This window comes from Haemorhous mexicanus, chromosome 1 (assembly GCF_027477595.1).
Source record: "Haemorhous mexicanus isolate bHaeMex1 chromosome 1, bHaeMex1.pri, whole genome shotgun sequence".
NCBI lineage: Eukaryota > Metazoa > Chordata > Aves > Passeriformes > Fringillidae > Haemorhous > Haemorhous mexicanus.
Window position 1 is genome coordinate 133,046,279 of NC_082341.1, and position 17,513 is coordinate 133,063,791.

General features: G+C 41.2%; 1 protein-coding gene across 1 annotated transcript; it reads right to left on the bottom strand.

The window, feature by feature from the left end:
- Positions 1–589: 589 nt before the first annotated feature.
- Positions 590–12,466, bottom strand: TMEM64 (transmembrane protein 64). Its single transcript, XM_059863446.1, has 3 exons — positions 11,698–12,466; positions 5,928–6,083; positions 590–3,276 (listed from the first exon to the last, which is right to left on the bottom strand). Exons 1-3 carry the CDS (start codon positions 12,463–12,465, stop codon positions 3,082–3,084), a joined length of 1,119 nt encoding a protein of 372 aa, XP_059719429.1. The 5' UTR covers position 12,466; the 3' UTR covers positions 590–3,081.
- Between the last annotated feature and the right edge of the window lie 5,047 nt (positions 12,467–17,513).

Genomic DNA, 17,513 nt, shown 5'->3' on the forward strand with positions numbered 1-17,513 from the left:
GTTAAATTTTGACAAATTTACTGCACAATTGCACTTACCACAAGGCAGAAGAAAAACTGCTGCCATGCAGCTGAGAGTCTTTTTTTATGACCTGCCCTTTAGGTATCTTTCATATACAAAAAGCAGAAATGTCCCCATCATGACAACGCAGAAAATATTCTTGAAGGTGACTTGCCACATACTGTTTAAACTAGATTCAGCGCTTTGTGGGTTTTAACTAGACTACGTAGGGAGACTATCTTAAAAAAAAAAAAAAATTACATCACTTTTGCTACTGTTATGTTCAGAAATACCAATCCTCTTGCAGTTTTGTAGTAGGTTTCTTATAAGCACATGTATGCTTATTCTATCAAAAAGGCAGCTGCAAATACCAAACCTTTAAAGTACCTAATAGAATTAAGCATGTATTTATTTAAATGAAAGTAAAAATTGAGTCTATTTCCCTTGTCACTAAATCCCCACCCAAGGAATTCATCCTTAAAGTTTCTCCTTTGACGCAGACAATTACCTTTGAATGGCTGCTTAAAGATGAGACTCCACTGCACCTTCTTTCCAACAATGTCATAGCAACTTAAAGAGTTAATACATATTCCTTTAAAGAAATTTGAGTGAATTTATTGTATAAAATTATGATTGGCATGGTACAGAAAAGTTCCTTTTAATGCACATTTCCCATTAACTTGTACACAAATATTACAAGTATCAAGCAAAATGCAAAAGTCTTAAGAACTAATTCCATACTACAAAAGTGTTCACATAGTGAAGTTACTCTGGTTACAAAATGTCATGGAAATAAAAGCACTTCAAAATACATATTTGGGAAATGTTTCAAATAATCAACGCAACCTTAAGTTAGTTAAAAAATGCAAAGAAAGAGCTACCCTCTTCAAAACACTATTGTTCATTTGGCAAGATAGAGCAAAGTTCAGATCAGTTCACTGAAGGACTGTTCTTCACAAGAAACAAACAAACAAAAAAAACCCTTTAGTTAAGAAAGGACTCAATTATACCATGATGACAAATAACGCCATCAAAAAGTTATCTGGCTCTCTTGTTTTCACACAGGAGCTGTCAGAGGCAGAGATGTGTAAATGAACACTTCCAGGTAGATACAGATTGCCTTTTCAAAAACCAACCAACCAATCAAAACTAAAGCCAAAACCAAGTGAAACCAAAACAAAAATCAAAAAACCCCCAAAAAACCCAAAACAACCCCCCAAAACAAAAAAACAAATCAAAACATAACCCAACCAAAAAAGAAACCAAAACCAAGCCCGTAAACAACAGAAAGGAGACAATCTGAACTTTGTTGCTTTCATTGAACTAGTTCAGTTCTTTAGGTCGCAGGACCCAAGAACAGCAATCAGCGAAGGATACGGATTTGAGGAACAAAATGGAACTCCCACTAGGAAGGAACGCGCAGATCTTGGGTTACGCGAGTGCTGCACATCCTCTCAGTAAGGCTGTTAGAGGCTCTCACATCTCTGCTTCCCAATGGCCTTGAAGACCCACTATTCTCAAGACAAAAATGCTGGGACCCTACAACCAACCTTACAAAAAGGAGGCACAGTTGTACTGTTAGAAAATAACTCAAAATTTTGAAGACTGAAAGCATCCTTAAAAACTCACACAAAATAACTACAAAAGAAGCCATACTTTACATTATTTTTGTATCAGATGACTTGTGTGTGTTTGAGCCATTGAACATTGGTATGTATATCTACATGAAACTCACACATACAGAACATTGTGTTCAGGCATTATTGTTGTTTTTCTTTTAGACACACATACAAGTTACCACCAGGTTATCCAGTCTATTTAATGCAGTGAAAAACAGTCCCCAACAGGCGTAAAAGGAGCAGTATCCAATATAGTGTTGTCTTGCAAAAATGGAGTCAGAATTCCTGAGTCTCAGAGACATTGCTGTCCTCTCCATTACTGGATTATTTCTTTTTCCAAGGAGAACCTCTAGTTTTCGTTTCTTCACGCTAATGAAATTTGTAATAGATTGCATCTTTTAAAAAATGTAAAACTAGTACAAAAGATGTGCCAACCAAAGTGAATTTTTAAAGCTTTTTAAAGGGAGAGGGGATTCACTTACAAAATAAAGGCCACCTTCTTGTAAAATTAGTACTGCTAATATCCCATCCTTCTGTTTAGAGCAGAGATTAAGATCCCTGTTCTAGAAGCCTTACAACATGCAGTCATGTGAGCTGAAAAACTTCATCCCTTTAACAATTAAAAATATCATATATAGGACTAATGTGGAACAGCCCTTTGTTACAATCACCAAGGTGGCAAAACCAATTAAGTGTCATTCAAATAGTCATTGCAATCTAACTTCTGCATTTTCCCTTGTACTTTGCATATTACACAGTGTAACTTAAAATGTAATTTAAGAGCACTTCAGTCCCACAATGTAGGATTTAAGCTTGTGTGAATACATTTGCATGGCTCTGCAACATTTGTAATGACTTAGAAAAATACATTCAACCAAAACTTTATATAGGGTTCTATTTTTTTTAAATAAAAAAATGAAGAAAAAGCCAAATGGTCCCATCATTAGCTAAATAATACACTCCAAGTTCTGGAAGCAATTCCTAAGCAAAAGCACATTCAAGATTAACATACATTGAATTGTATACTTTCTCATTCACCTTTATCAGTAATAAAATTCTACTGTATATAATTATTTAGCCTTATAAATAATGCTAAGCAGAAAAATATTTACCTCTGTGCTACTTTTTTTCTTTATAGAAGCATTTCTCACTTTATAGGAGCAAAGGAAAAAAAACCTACTTAAAGTGCAGATTACAGGCCATGACAGGCATAATAAATGACCAAAGGTGCAGCCAAATTTGCATTTACATCTTAAGTTACTTTGCCATCTTCCTTGTCTTGCTAGAAGTCACCCTATGTGCAATTAAAGAGCTGGTCAGTTGGTTTGTGCCACAGTACAACCTGTAATCACTTGTAATTTTTTTTAAATCCATTTCAATTGTCCATAGATATTTCTAGGCAAGGTTCAATATATTTTTAGCTCAGGTTCACAAAACCTTACTTAGTCACTAATACTTGAAATCATACAATATTGACACCCCCTCCAGAGAATGCTACTGTCCTCTTGTTGCAGTATGTGGTTGAGCCATTGATGCTTGGCTGAGTGTCTTTAACAAGCGATGTCTTCATTTCCATTTCACACGCTACAATCGCTGCATTGAGCTCCACTTGAGCCCGGTGAACGACATAAAATGAGAGTCCTATGCTTATGACAATCTGCAAATAAAACAAGAGTGTTATAGACTCCACAGGCTGTGGGAATGAATACAAAGCAACTGATCTGAATGAAACAAAAAGCTGTCAATGTAAAGATTCATGAAAGCATCTGTTGACTCAAAGCTTCACAGGCAAGACACTGGAAGGGAGATGCACTTAGCCCCTGAGTATCTCTAAATCTACATATGCTAACAATGCAACCAGCATATCAGAACATGGGTATCACACAGAACTTAAAATATTTATATACATTGAAAATATTAGTTTCTTTCTTTCTCTTGAACTCCGTATACTTGTTAAAAAGCAATCCTTTCACCTTGTCTCTTCAATAAAACAACAGTGAAGTTTTTAGCTGAGATCCTCCTTAGGAAAAAAAAAAGATAAAAATCTTCAAATAAAAATCAAGGTGTCTCATAGTGAGAGTCCCTTTGAAAGAAGAGAGTTCCTCTGCCTTTTTAAAAGAATGTTAACTAGCTGGAATCTGGAGCTTCTATTCGAAAAGGCAAAGAAGTTCTATTACTTACAACAGAACCTAGAGTTCTGAGTCTAAAACCTGAACTTCATTACTAACTGTAGGGCTGCTTTCTTTAACATTGAGTACTATTGCTTAAAACACCTGTCAGCATGGCAGACAGTGCTGGAATATCACTAAGACAACTGACAAGTATGACAACTGCAACTGGAAGGCATCCTGACAGTCTCCAGCCCAACCAGCTGCTCAGAGCAGGGCTGGCTGTAAGATCAGTTCAGAACAGAACAGAACTTTTGTCCAGTCAGGTCTCGAAAACTGTAAAAGGATAGATATTTCACCACTTCTTTGGATGCTCTGCTCCAGTGCTTGACTACCCTTGGGGTGAAAATGACATTCCTCATCAATTTATGTTACACACTTCAAAAGCTGGCTAATGTAAGATTCACAATGATACTACAGACACTAATTTTTTAATAGATAAGAAAATTTCTATTCTAGAAGCGTACCCAGATATTTAAATTTGCTTTTAGAAATATTGCTACCAGTAACCTAGTTCCCTAGATAAATAATGAAAAAAAAATATACATAGACAACCATGAAATGTGAAGTATTTTCAAAGCTATTTACTAAATCCAAGTCCCATCAAGGCTCATCCAGGCAAAGCACTCAGCAGATGCCTGAGAGACAGTGGGAAAATGCAAATAATTTCTCCACTAAAGGCCTCCCCTTCAGTTATTCAGTCACATCCCAAGGACTTGTCTCAAGGAGGTTAGTACTCCTTTTAAAACATTCAGGCTATGCAGCTACCACTTTCCTGAGCAACAGTTATGTTACAACCTATATAATCTGCAAAGGAGAGTCAATGTCAATTAAAAAAATAATAAATATATAAATGGGGGGAAAAAAGGAAAAGACCACTAAAAACTACTACCCTGGAAATAACATTTCATGACTAAAATAACAGTTGATCAAGAAACCATTTATTTTCTCTTTGATCTATCAAGACTATCTACGCCACACTTACAAAGGCATTTTAACCACATTTCGTGAAAGCTATAAATTATATAGCTTCTATTCCTATTCAGTAGAAATAGTTCTATTTGAAAATGCACAAATTTCAGGGCAAAGGAGGAAGGTACGTTTAAAATGGTCCTAGACTTAGTCTTCTATGTTAGCATTGTTAAATATCAGCTTTATGACTGTAAAACCTGAGAAACAGAAATAACTGCAGTACCTAATGGAAGTCTGCAAACCATGGTAATTGTTAGTCAAACACAGCTTAAAGTAATGCCACCATCAGAGGAGGTTCTAATATATAATATAATTCAGAAATACCCATAACCTCTATGCTCATAATGGTGTCACACCTAAGGCTTACACCCAAAATTTACTGATAAATTATTTCAAGAGCTAAGGTCATGTAAAGGTCATTAATTTACTCACTTGTAAAATTAGGATATTCTGATTTAGGCATTAGTGAAATAGCATTTTTAATATCCTGAATATATATGCAAAATGGGTATGCTGAGTGCTAACAGTGAAAAGTGCACAGGTCCTGGGTCTACATACACACAATCTTTTGCGTAGGGGTGGTTCGACAAGTCTAAAATTCAGCAGATTATCCAAGAAGGCAAGTGTTTTTCTGGATTTTCAGTCCAGAGCCGGGCCAATCAGTTCCAAGAAAAAGAAAAGCCATAATCCGGGGAACTTCTCTGCCTCAGCTAGCTAAAAAAAAAACTAACTAAAAGCAAAGGAGAGCTCTTTCCCTCTGTCTGTGCTGCAGACAACACAATCCATGGGACAATTGCGGGGAGCAAGTGCAGTTCTTAAAAACAAACTGCACATTTCTTTCCCCCCCTTTGCTCTCAGAATCAGTCTTAAATGGGCAGAACTTAATATCCAACATAAATGGAACAGATGACTGGGGATACAAGCATCATAGTCACCCTAGGACAACAAGTGAAGAAAACTTACCGAAAACCGTATCAGAAAAAGAGAACACTGATTTGTGTTATGGTGAGGTGTGAGATAATTACACTTTTCTCAGAGCTAAAAACAAAATCTAAAGAAATCAGTACACTGGGAATCCATTTTTCTGGGTATCTAGCAATCAACAGAAATCAAACAGAGATAGACAGCGCCACTACCAAGGTCTATGAAAGCAGTTATTTTAACTGACCTGTAAACCAAATACAAAATAGCCACTAACACTTTGTTCTGCAATCACGTCCTCCATCGTGCGCAAGGTAGTGCCCAAGTACGAGTTCAGGAGCTGAGTAGGAAGCAGCCCAAGTGAAGAAGCCATCAGGTAGTTGGGTAGTGATAAATCTGTAATCTGAGTAAAAAGAAAGAGTAAGAAATCAAAAGCAGCTCCAACACAATCTATGTGTACAAGCAACCAGACTACCACTTCCCATAACCATCCCTGCAAAATCATGAAAGAATATCCTATATTCCTTCACTGAAACTTTGATTCATGCACAGGGAAAGATAACAGAATGATTCAACATTTATCTAGTTTTCATCTGGCCTTTTTAAAGTTACTAGGTTTGATTTCTTTTCACCTTACATTATGCAACATCTCTGTGCAACAGTCAGTAACTAGGGGTACAATTAGCCTCTTCACTGAAGATATTTATTTTTAACTGGTGAACAGAGTCCTTGGATTTATGAGAAGAAATTATTTTATCAAATGTGAAAGTCTAACACAACAATCTGTTTTGCATTTTATGTATGTGGCAAATAATACAAGAGATAATTGTTCAAAATGTCACTGTTTTAAACAGGATCCACGTAAACAGAATGGCAGATACAACTGGTCTAGGCAGAGCAAGTTATGAGCTTATTAAGATACACATGTCTTTCAGTGATTCCCTAGGAGCAATATCCATCTATATCCATACTGATATGAGTATCATTATATATGAGTATCATTTATATATATATATATATATGAGTATTTTGCATCTCGCTTCAATTAGTGAACAAAATAGTGCACATAGCTATAGGTTTTATTAATTTCTTTGGAGAAAACACTAAGAATACTTTGGTATTTTCTTCTCTTTGCTGTGAAGTTTCTGTTCTGAGTCAAGAGGTGGACCTACAAGCTTACATGGGAATAAAGTACACAGTACCAGCTAAATTAGCATCAGCAGCCATTAGGAAATATTAAAGGCAAGTGTCATGAGATATTTACACAAGAAAAAAGAAAACAAGAAGAAACTAGATTTAAAATGAGTATGAAAACTATGACTTTGAAAACAAGTAGTCCAACACAGTTTCCAGATAATTCAGTTGATAATAACAGAGATCTAATTAAGAACAGCTCTAACACTGAGAGCCTACATGGAAATTATTGACCTTGCCAGTTTTGTACAATGTTGAAGACCAAAGAATAGCAGCAACGTTACTCATTTCATCATGCTATTCTTAAAATAAACTTTAGTTACTGTGAAAGTCACAGTGCTGAATTCTCAGAGCTCTAACCATCATCAGTGGAAAGTTTTTGGGAGGAAGGGCAATGGAGGAGCAGAATGCAACGAAGCATAAAGATTAAAAATAATTCACTGGAACAAGATCCAATAAGCCATTTCCAAACTTCACGCTGCATATTATACTTCCCACAGACTGAAATATATACCAGCACCACAAATATTATATTTCCTTCTCTAGACAAGATTAATTTAGATTTATAATGAAAAAGGATTACATAATTATGCCAGAACTTGACATTTGACCAATACTTTCAAAAGTATTGTTGTAATCTGGGCCATGTAATAAGAATGCATAGTCCAAAGTTCCCATATTGCCAAGGGAATGAAGGAGCTGCTATTAAAAATTTCTGAAATACTAACGTCGAGGCAAGATTTGCTAAGTGGGACGCTATCATTACATCTAATGGAACTGGGAAACTTCCCAAAGATTGCTTTAACACTCCTGGCACCTCTCTCATTTCTGTAGATGTATTAAGGACATTTCAGTTGCAGAACAACATGTCTGCACACCTGGATGAGTCCTGAAACAACTGAACCTCCTAAGTCATGAGAGAGATTGTTTCCAAATGAAGGGGAGACTGCCCCAGTGGATACACTTAATTGCAGCTTGTGCTTCCCACTGTAATGAAAGCTAAGGAGAGGGTGAAAAAATTTCTGAGATGGCCTTTTAACTGAACTGTAGGTTTAGAGCTACAGTGGCATCCCTTTCCCCAGAATGCACAGGAAGTGGGCAGTATCCTTGCCTAAGAAACTTGAGAAATCATCAATAAAACTTCCAGCTTTCCATACTTTTCTTTCCAGGAACGTTACCTGTTCTATGAACCTGCCAAACTGCTATCTGCATGGCCAGGCTGCCTAACAGAGCCTACCAGGGCTCTTTTTCTGGTGAAGTTCAAGCCAGCAAAAATTAACCCTGAAATCCCAAACAAATGGATGCAATTGTGTTATGGGCCATAACAGAAACACATTTAAATTATATTCAAATACAATTAAGAACTACCTAATCAAACTGATAACAACTGCCAGAACTCCCCCCCCCCCCCCCCCCCACCACTAAGCCTTGGGTGAGCTTTGTCCCATGGAAGACTTGTGCATTTTTTGCAGCTGACACCTTTGGTTCAGCACTGTCAAGGAATAAATGCTTCTGTCAAGACTTAGCTGCGGGCTCTCACGCCTTTAGGGATTGCAGGGAATTTCTCTTCCCTCAGTTTACAAATTCCTGTGTTTCAGATCAGGTAGGCTTTGTGACCAAGGGCAAAGGATAACTCTGGAACTTTTTCCTCAAAAAAAAAAAAAGCCCAAAACAAAAATCCCCAGAAACACCTCTTCCTGCACCGCTGCCCCACCCTCCCACCAAAAAAAATAGCCAACACCACCCCCTAAAAAAAAAAAACCCAGTAATACAAAAACCAAACCAGCTGCCAACTTTCCAACAAACAGAAGAAGCAGTGTGCATGTTCTTGCAAAGCAGGTACCATTTCTTCAAGTCTGACTTCATTGTATGCATTTCTGAACCCAGAGGTACACACTTGAACACTAAGATTTTTTTAATCAGATTATTTCTTTCATGCAATATTCCCCTTAAAGAGGTGAGGGGAAGTATGAAATCTCATCTAACCTACATGTGGCACTACAAACAACCAGGTTGCACAAATCTCACTCCGAGAACAAACTCGTGGGAAGGAGATGATAACCTGCATACCAGACCTCCTTACAGACCTGCCTTCAAAACACTCCAGAGCTGGCAAGGCGAGAGAGCTGTGCATGGGCAAACACATCAATAAGAGCTATCAACCCACCCCAGCAGCCCAGGCCACTCTGGCATCAGGAGTGACAATTACCCAAAACTTAAAAGAGAAATACAAACATACTTTCAGCTAGCAAGTGCTATATTCCAGAAAGGCAAGCAAATGCATTATCTCACCCCTCTGCTACCAGCAGAACGACCTTTCAAGAAGCAAGATCTTCACATCTGGCTGGTGAGACGCTAAGGAATTTGTGTTAATTTTCTTCTTGTGCTGTTTTGATTGATATGATTCCCTCACTAATCAAAACCTAAGAAGTTCTTCCATCTTTCTCTACACCCCTACAAGTCAACCTCCCAAAAGCCCTCAGCAGATGGTACATGCCACCGAACAAGTGCTTGTAGAAATCATTTAATCCCAGCCCTGCAGATGACCCTGCTCACATCAAGGTTATGCCTTTCCCCGAGCCTCATGTGTCACTTCCTTCCTTCTCTCTCATTTAAGTATTCTCAGTATCTCTAGTTTGCTTTAAAATAGCCACATAGAAAACACACACAGACAAGACCACTGGAAAGTTAAAGATGTGCACTTTTTCTTAAGTTCACTGTTGTTTAAAAATTAATCCTTTTAAAATTCATTGCTGAAGTTGCTAGCATGGGTAAATGCATTTTTAACTTAAAACAAGTGTTAAGTTTTCAAATGAGGAGATTTCAAGGAAATGACAGCTTGGTCTGTGTAGGCAGAAAACTGTATTTTTTATGTAACTTAAATCTGACTCAAGATGAGAAAATCTCTTGAATTCCTAGATTTGTATGCATCATTTTTTGGTGATCTAGTAGCTCATACTAAATGTTCTCAGCGAAAAATTGAGTATACACTGTGCATTATTTGACTATGATATTAAGTAGTAAATCAGGAGTAATAAACACAACCAAACTAAAATTAGCAAAAAAAATCCAAGTTACTTGGCATAACTCAAGCATCTGGTTTCATCTCATTTCCTATCTATTATTTTAACACTGAAACCATCCACTTGGAAAGAAAATTATTTAGCCTGCAGAATATGGAGAATACAAACCACAATGATTTACAGCAAAATTTTAATATTGAACTGGCCCAAATACTCTGCTGAATTATGTTTCCAACAGAAGGGTTATGCCAGGAAGGAAATAATTTTAACTCGGTAATTCTCTGGTCTGTTGTTCAGATCCAATACTACTCTATATCATCTGCTGACTACTCCAAGTGGTTTTCCAAAGCTGTGAACAACCAGAGCACAACAGCTCTCCCCACTTTAGGAGGGTCACAGCACAGCAGAAGCTTCATCTTCAACACTGGACCTTGGGCTCCAGGAGGGACTCGGCTCTCCCAGCTGGACAGGTCTAAGCCTCTTCAGTAATATACGTAATATAAGCCTGCAGTAATATAGGTTAACAAATAAAACAGCAATGGTTCAGCTGTTCAGTTTCTCATTCTTAACAAGAAAATGGTTAAAGGATTTCTTAAAAAGAAATTACAAGTTGCTACAGTTCTTATGGATGGAAATTACAGCTCTGGAAATGAATGCTCCAGTACACACAGTTTTATATACAGCAATTTAAAATATTTGGTGTGGATGTTACACCCCAAAATTGCATGGATTAAATTTTACTTAAAAAAAAAATTTGGTATTCGGTGACCGACTAATTGCAGCCAGATCATTCTGTCAAAATTAAGCAAATGCTTCAGAAGGGTACAGGATCAGGAATGCAGGCAGGGTGGGCTACAAGAAAGTGGCAGGCCAAAACATGTGTTTAGATAGTCACTTGTGTTAAAGAATATACAAGTTACTGATAACATTTAATGTATTTCACAATCCAGTTTGTTTTGTTTTGACTTCACCAAGTTAGTAGATACAACTAAGGCATAACACAGCCAAAACCAAATCCTTCAGACAAAGTACTCAGGAAGAAAGAGCATCTGAAATTGCCATAAGCAACACAATACTAAAACAAACTCCACGTTCTTTACTTTTTTCCTTTATGATGATCAGAGACCAAATGAATGTACCAATCTTCACCTGAAAGTAGAAAGAAAAGCAAGACTGACCCTTTTCCAGACTCAAGTTTAAACTAACTTTCAGTGCCACTCCAGAGTACAGTCCTTTTTCAGGTCTGAGGCTACATGCTGCTCTGCCCAAAACCTGCAACCTGTCTTGCGTGCATGGACTTAACATCCTGTATAGATTTGCCAGATGCGCGGTACAAACACCAACCACACTGAAAACAGAATTTTAATCTACTTCTTTTTTTCCAATATGATTACTTATATTAAGTAGTTTAGGAAGACCTGGCAAGAGTTTTCTTCAACTCTTGCCATGTTTTAAAGTGTATCACTTTAAAAGCAGAGACACATCATAACTGTTGAGTTATCCACAGATTTTGCTATGCGGCACCTCGGTGATTCTAACACTAGGATATAGTTTAGAAAGACAAGAGAGCAACTCTAACACAATGCCAGTGAGCAAGGCATCTCAAAAATCTGCCCGTGTCCCTCTGCAGGCACTAAGAGCAGGCAGAGAGGGTTGTTTTTACTGCTGTTAAAAGAGAGAGAAACCACGGCTTGTTCCCAGGAAAGGAAGCAACCTCTACCAAAACCAGCAGCCACTCTGCCGAAAGACATCCTTCCAGCACTTGTCTTCCTTGGCCGCATAGCCCAGGCAGGGACTCACCGCGAAGACGGCGTTCTGCAGCCCGAAGGGGATGAGCGTCAGCCGCGACAGAAACACCACCTTGAGGCCGCTGCCACCCTCCACGACACGGACGATGGCACTGAGCGTCCCGCTGCCCTGGATCCTGGCCCGTGCCCAGCGGGCCAACAGCCGCTTGCAGGCCACGTGGGCGACAAAGGTGCCGACGAGGACACCGAACACCATCAGCCCCATGCCCAGCACGAAGCCGTAGAGGTAGCCGGCGGCCACGTTGAGCAGGATGTAGCCCCAGCCGCACGGGAAGGACACGACGATGAAGCCCACGGTGAAAAGCAGCACGCCGGCCAGGCTGTCCAGGCTCTCGGCCCAGAGCAGCAGGTCCCGCAGGTACTGGCGCACCAGGGCCAGCGAGGCGAAGCAGACAGCGGCCAGGACGCATAGGCTGAGGCAGCTCTTGCACCAGCAGGTGCCCAGCAGGCAGCAAGAGCAGCGCCAGCCCCGGGCCTCGGCCAACCCATGCCCGCCGCCGCCCGACTCAGGCAGCTGGCAGAGCAGCAGCTCCGCGGGCGGCAGCCCGTCCTGGTCCGCGCAGGGCCCCAGCAGCAGCCCGCCGGCCCCCGCCGCCTCCGCCGGGACGAAGCCGATGGTGTCTCCGCTGCCGCCGCCTCCCGCCGCCGTCCCGGCGGCTCGGGACAGCCAGCGGCCCAGGTCTTGCCGGGCGCTCTGCGCCGCCGCCTGCTTCACGGCCCGGGAGAGGAGCTGCAGCGCCGCGGCCCCCGCGCCCAGCATCCCCCCGCCCCGCCGCCCGGCTCCAGCGCCGCCGAGCCGCGCAGCCCCTTCGCTCCCTGCCTCCCCACGCAGCCTGCGGGCAGGGGCGGCCGTTCCCTCATCGCCCCGCCATGGCCCGGCTGCCGAGCCCGGCCAAGGGCCGGGCGGGGGCGGGGAAGTGGCGGCGGGGAGGGGGGGGAGGAGGGGGCCGCGCTTCGCCGCCGCCCGGCGGGCGGAGGGGCCGGGGCGGCCTCCGCGCCGCCTCCCGCCTCGGCCGCGCCGCCGGGGCTGCGGCGTTAGACGGCAGCGGGGCCGCTCTCTCCGTCCTGGCAGTGGCAGCAGCGGCCCTGGCGGAGCGCGAGTCCCGGGGGGCGGCGGCGGCGGCAGCACCGGGGCTCCATCTCCCCGCGCTGGGCTCCCTCCCGCTCCGCGAAGCGCCCTCTCGAAACGGCGGTGCCGATGTGGCAAGCCCGGGAGGGAGGAGGCCAGGCGAAGCTCCGGCGGCAGCAGCGCCCAGCCCCGCTGCGGGCTCGGCGGCGGCGCTAAGGCTCCGCCTCCCGCCCCGCCCCGGGTGTGCCCCAGCGGGGCCCCGCCGCCCGCCTCGCCCGAGCCGCCCCGGGCCGCACGCCCCCATCGGCCCCGGTGCCAGCAGCCCGCATTCCCGGCCGAGCCGTGACCCGCAGGGTTTGGAGGGAGCCGTGCTGGAAAGCGGGTTTTTTTCCGTCAGGGAAGCGCGGGGTTCAAGCATCGCTCACTGTACTGGAACTCTTGCGCTCCCTTGACACGTCTCCCTCTCTTCGGTGAGGGCTTTGTACCGCAAACACCTCGGCTTGCCCGTGTCTGTCACTGAAACGAGCCTTCCCCGACCAGCGACCCGGCTTTGAGCCGAGGGGCGACAGCCGATGCGCCCGGGCTCCGCGGCACCTCCCCGCCAGGTCAGCGTGGCTCACATGCCTGAAGGCTCGGACCCACTTTGGGACGGTTTGAGGTTGAGTTTTGAGGCATTGCCAGAAAGAAAGAAACAGCCTGGACGTGGAGTGAGGGGCTCCATTTAGAGGGGTGTTTTCTCGGGAGCCTCGCTGAGGCTCGATAGCTTCGTAGGTCGCTTTTGCTCTGGTGTTACTAATGGCAAGGTGCAGAAAAGGTTTGATTTCTTTACAACGCTTGTGCATACAACGTGCTTCAGTGGAATTATACTCCCCTGCTGGGAAATTTGCAAGCGTGTATTAAACGAGAATACGTGTAGGTTGTAGAGGTTAAAGGGTGATTGGAAATAAACAAACAGATATCAAAATTAAGAACATAACTTCAAGTACTGCAATTATGCACTTGCAAAATACAATGGTAGAAACAATATAATCTGGGCAATCCAGCAAATCAGTTTAAGAAAATTACAGATATCTTACAGAATATTACAGAAAATACAGAAAATTACAGACAGCCAAGAGCAGAATAAAAACTCTGTACAGCAGGGAAATTGCAGATAAATATCTCCAGCATAACCTGCTTTCTTGCTGTTACCTGTATCTGAGCGAGAGCATTTGGTTTTGTCATCACTCTTTGCTTGCAGACAAACACAAACAGGGCGTACATCCAGAATTTTAATAATAATAATAATAATAATAATAATAATAATAATAATCATAATAATAATCATAATAATGTTGTCAACAAAACTCTGCAGTGGATCTTGTAAAGGATGGTGGGCATGCTTGTACATTCAGTAAGGCATTTCAACAAATGGGACAGCTGGAAGCTCAATAGAACAAGAAGACAAAATATTAATTTCTGGTTTTGTACTAAGAGCACATATGTCTTTGATGTGGATTCAGCTTCTGCATATTTTTGTTCAATTCAGTTACTTTCATAAAACAGGAAAAAGTCTGGCTGAAAATGTCTAACAGAGTTACAGCTTTACACTGCTCTTCCGTGGCTGTATTTAAAGTGCAGAACCTTGTACTCTGAGCTGGAATGAATTTCTGGCTGTCACTCTAAAAGCTACAGGGTTCTGTATTTATAATCACAGAAAATGTACTTGAAAAATGACCACAAAAGAGTATGAAGAACATAAAGGTTACCTGAGAGAGGTTTTTGGTATTACACTCTAACCCATTAAAAAAAAAAAAAAATTGGTTAGTGGACATGCATTTCCAGTCCCTAGGAATACACAGGCTGAATCTCCTTGACCTTATCCATCACCTGGGCTCCCCAAAATAGCTAATCCTGGCATTCTTCTGTCCCCTGGAGCAATAGCTCAGGAAGGAAAGGCAACAAATAATCAGATTTTGAGTGACACAAACCATGGTCATGGAGCATCTTGGATAAACATCCAAGTGAGGCCACAGGAATTCAGCAAGACTTGGGTGGAGCTGGTGGTAGCTGCTCCCTCATGCACAGCAGATACAGCTACAGAGATGAGAGGCAGTGTCAGCTGGCTCCTCCGAGCCTTCCCAGCATGCTCTTACCATCTGAAGGGAAAAGAAACAACCTCACACACCCTTGAAGATGTGCCAAATTGGCACATTGCTAGACAAAATGCCGGACAAAATGGTCTGCCTTGCAGACTTACTAGTCAGTGAATCATAGGATATTCCTGTACCATGGATGATGCAGTTGCAGTGATACAAGCAAGGCAAGATCTGTAGGGAAAAGCAGTTATCTTTCCAATCACTACACTTAAAAAACTAGGCAAGCTCTTGAGCACGCAGTTCCTGGACAAACACTTTGTTCTCCAAAAAAGATAGCGCTTTTTGTTTGTTTTTCCTTTTTCCCCAGGTAGATAGTTGATTTAGTGAATAATTTGCAGCAAATGCTGTCTAACCTGTTCTTTTAAAAAGCACAGCTGTTACTTTTGTTACTTTTGGAAATTATTTGAAGTAATAGGAATAAGAATTATAGGTTTAGTTCATGTGGGTTTAAATGATTGCATTATGTCAATTAATACTGCTCCAATACTTCCTTAGATGGATCTAATTACTTAGATTTTCATCTATCATTTGAGCTGTTTTCTTACCTTTCTTAATATTTAATTTTGGTCTTTCTCAATGAATACATGTAAAACCTGAGAGGCACAGGGTAATAGCTGTAGTGTTCTGCTTTAAGAAAAGGTGTTTCTGTAGAAAGATGCTCTCACAATTATATAGATGGTAGTGGATATTGAAGAATTTTTGCCAGAGAGGTGTTTTTTCCAGGCCTGCAATGTAGGCTGAGGATATTTCCTTATGCTGGCACAAGCAACTGAGAAATGCTATTTTGTGTTTTGCAAGTATGATTCTTCTCTCTAGTTTTTTATTTGAAGGGCTATTATCATGCAAACACACCCAACTAAACATGTGAGTCATCTTATTGAAATGAAAGGCGTGACTCATTTAGGTCCATGCAACTGGTCCAGGGAATAGGGACCCTGAAGATGGGAAGTAGGATACATTAAGCCACAAATCAGGACCTAAAGTAATTTTGAAGCTCCTGAAATCTTGCCATAGTTTTTCCTGAATTGGTCTTTGGGAGGGAGAAGCAGTACTTTTTTTGAGAAAATGATATTAAGAACCATAACACCAGTGTACTTCTAAATGTCTGTTAGTTCTGCAGCATTACTGTGAAGATCCTTTGGTGGGAAGTGCAGCCTTGACTAATCTATGTCAGGAGCATTGATTCTTAGGCCACAGCAGGCTCACTGAAAGTGCCTCCATCTGGCCTGCAGTCCTCCTTGCTATAGATTCATTTACAACCACTTGAAAGAAGAGGGATGTAAACTCATGCAGGGAATACACTTTTTGCTGTTAAACAGAGTATGAGTTGCAAAGGTGTGGGGGACAGTATTAGCAAGGAGCAAGTCATGCCCAGAGAAATTATTCTGGTAGACAAAGTTAGGTCTGCAAGCCATAGGTTGGGCCCCACTGATTTGGATGGTTGTATTTCAAATACATGTGCATTCACAGTTTTGTCAAAGTGAATGACAGTTGTGCTGAAGGAAAACAAGGTATCATGTAGCATTTTATGACATTGCTTGAATTCCCCATGAAAGGTGATAGCTCTGAAGTTACTGCATCAGGAACAGGAGGTGTAAGAGGAGAAAGGGCACTATTTGCAACTTTGGATCATCTAATATTTTAATTTTTTGGAGCAATTTCTCTCAAGATGTAACAAATTTTGTGTTACTTTCACCAGGAGCTACTTAGTTCAGAAACAATCTTTATATAAAATATACAAACATAAAAAATTAAATACGCATAAACCTTATTTAATGTATCCCTGAAGGAGATTTTAAGTCCTGGGGTGAGAATCCAGATTGTGTTATTTTGCAGCTTGATTTATTAGGTGTCTACAGAAACTTTATTACTTGATATATAATCCCAGTTTCCCAGATAAGTTTCATATAATCATGTTAAAAACATTGAAGGATTTGTTATACTATCATAAACTCATATAATTCAGAAAATGAATCTGTTTATTTTCATGCATGCTTCTACTTAAGAAATATGGTTTATACAATGATTTTACAAGAAACATTTCAAACCAATTTGATTACAACCCTATGTAAGGCATGAATAAAAATTAAATATAGTAAGCAATGTGCTGAAATATTTACATTGAAGAGAAAATTCTGAGACTTCACTCTAGTATGACTTACTATGTAAATAGTGACACATCAAAAACAAGTACATTTCAGTAGAAGTGAGGATTTTTGATATTCATTAGAGTGTCCTAGACCAGAAAGAGGAAATGAGAAACCTTTCCATTTATGTAAGGCAAAAAATACAGCTGCATGCTTGGTATATCTATAGCTGCCTTCACCTGTTGCAGCAATGGAAAACTTGAGCTAATTAATCTGAAAGACTCACAAGGAATTCTTCCTTGGAAAAGGATATCCTTTGGTTGGCAGAAAAAACTTCTGCCAGTTTTTTGTTCCCTGAAATGACTGCTTTGTTGCCCAAAAAATGCTTTAGTCAGGGGCTATTGGTGTAATGCAGAATAGCCTGAAGTTTAGAAGTTGCAAAATTCCTCTTGAGGACTAGACTAACATTGGTTGCCCTAGGAAATGGCAAGCTATGGAAAAAGTCCAAGTATTA

What these genes read in the sequence shown, in the direction of transcription:
- TMEM64 (XM_059863446.1), bottom strand. Translation starts at nt 12,465, where the DNA reads ATGCTGGGCGCGGGGGCCGCGGCGCTGCAGCTCCTCTCCCGGGCCGTG. An exon ending in TGCAGAACGCCGTCTTCGCG is followed by an intron (nt 6,084 to 11,697) that starts GTGAGTCCCTGC and finishes CTTTTTACTCAG; the next exon opens with ATTACAGATTTATCACTACC. An exon ending in ATTTTGTATTTGGTTTACAG is followed by an intron (nt 3,277 to 5,927) that starts GTCAGTTAAAAT and finishes TTTTATTTGCAG; the next exon opens with ATTGTCATAAGCATAGGACT.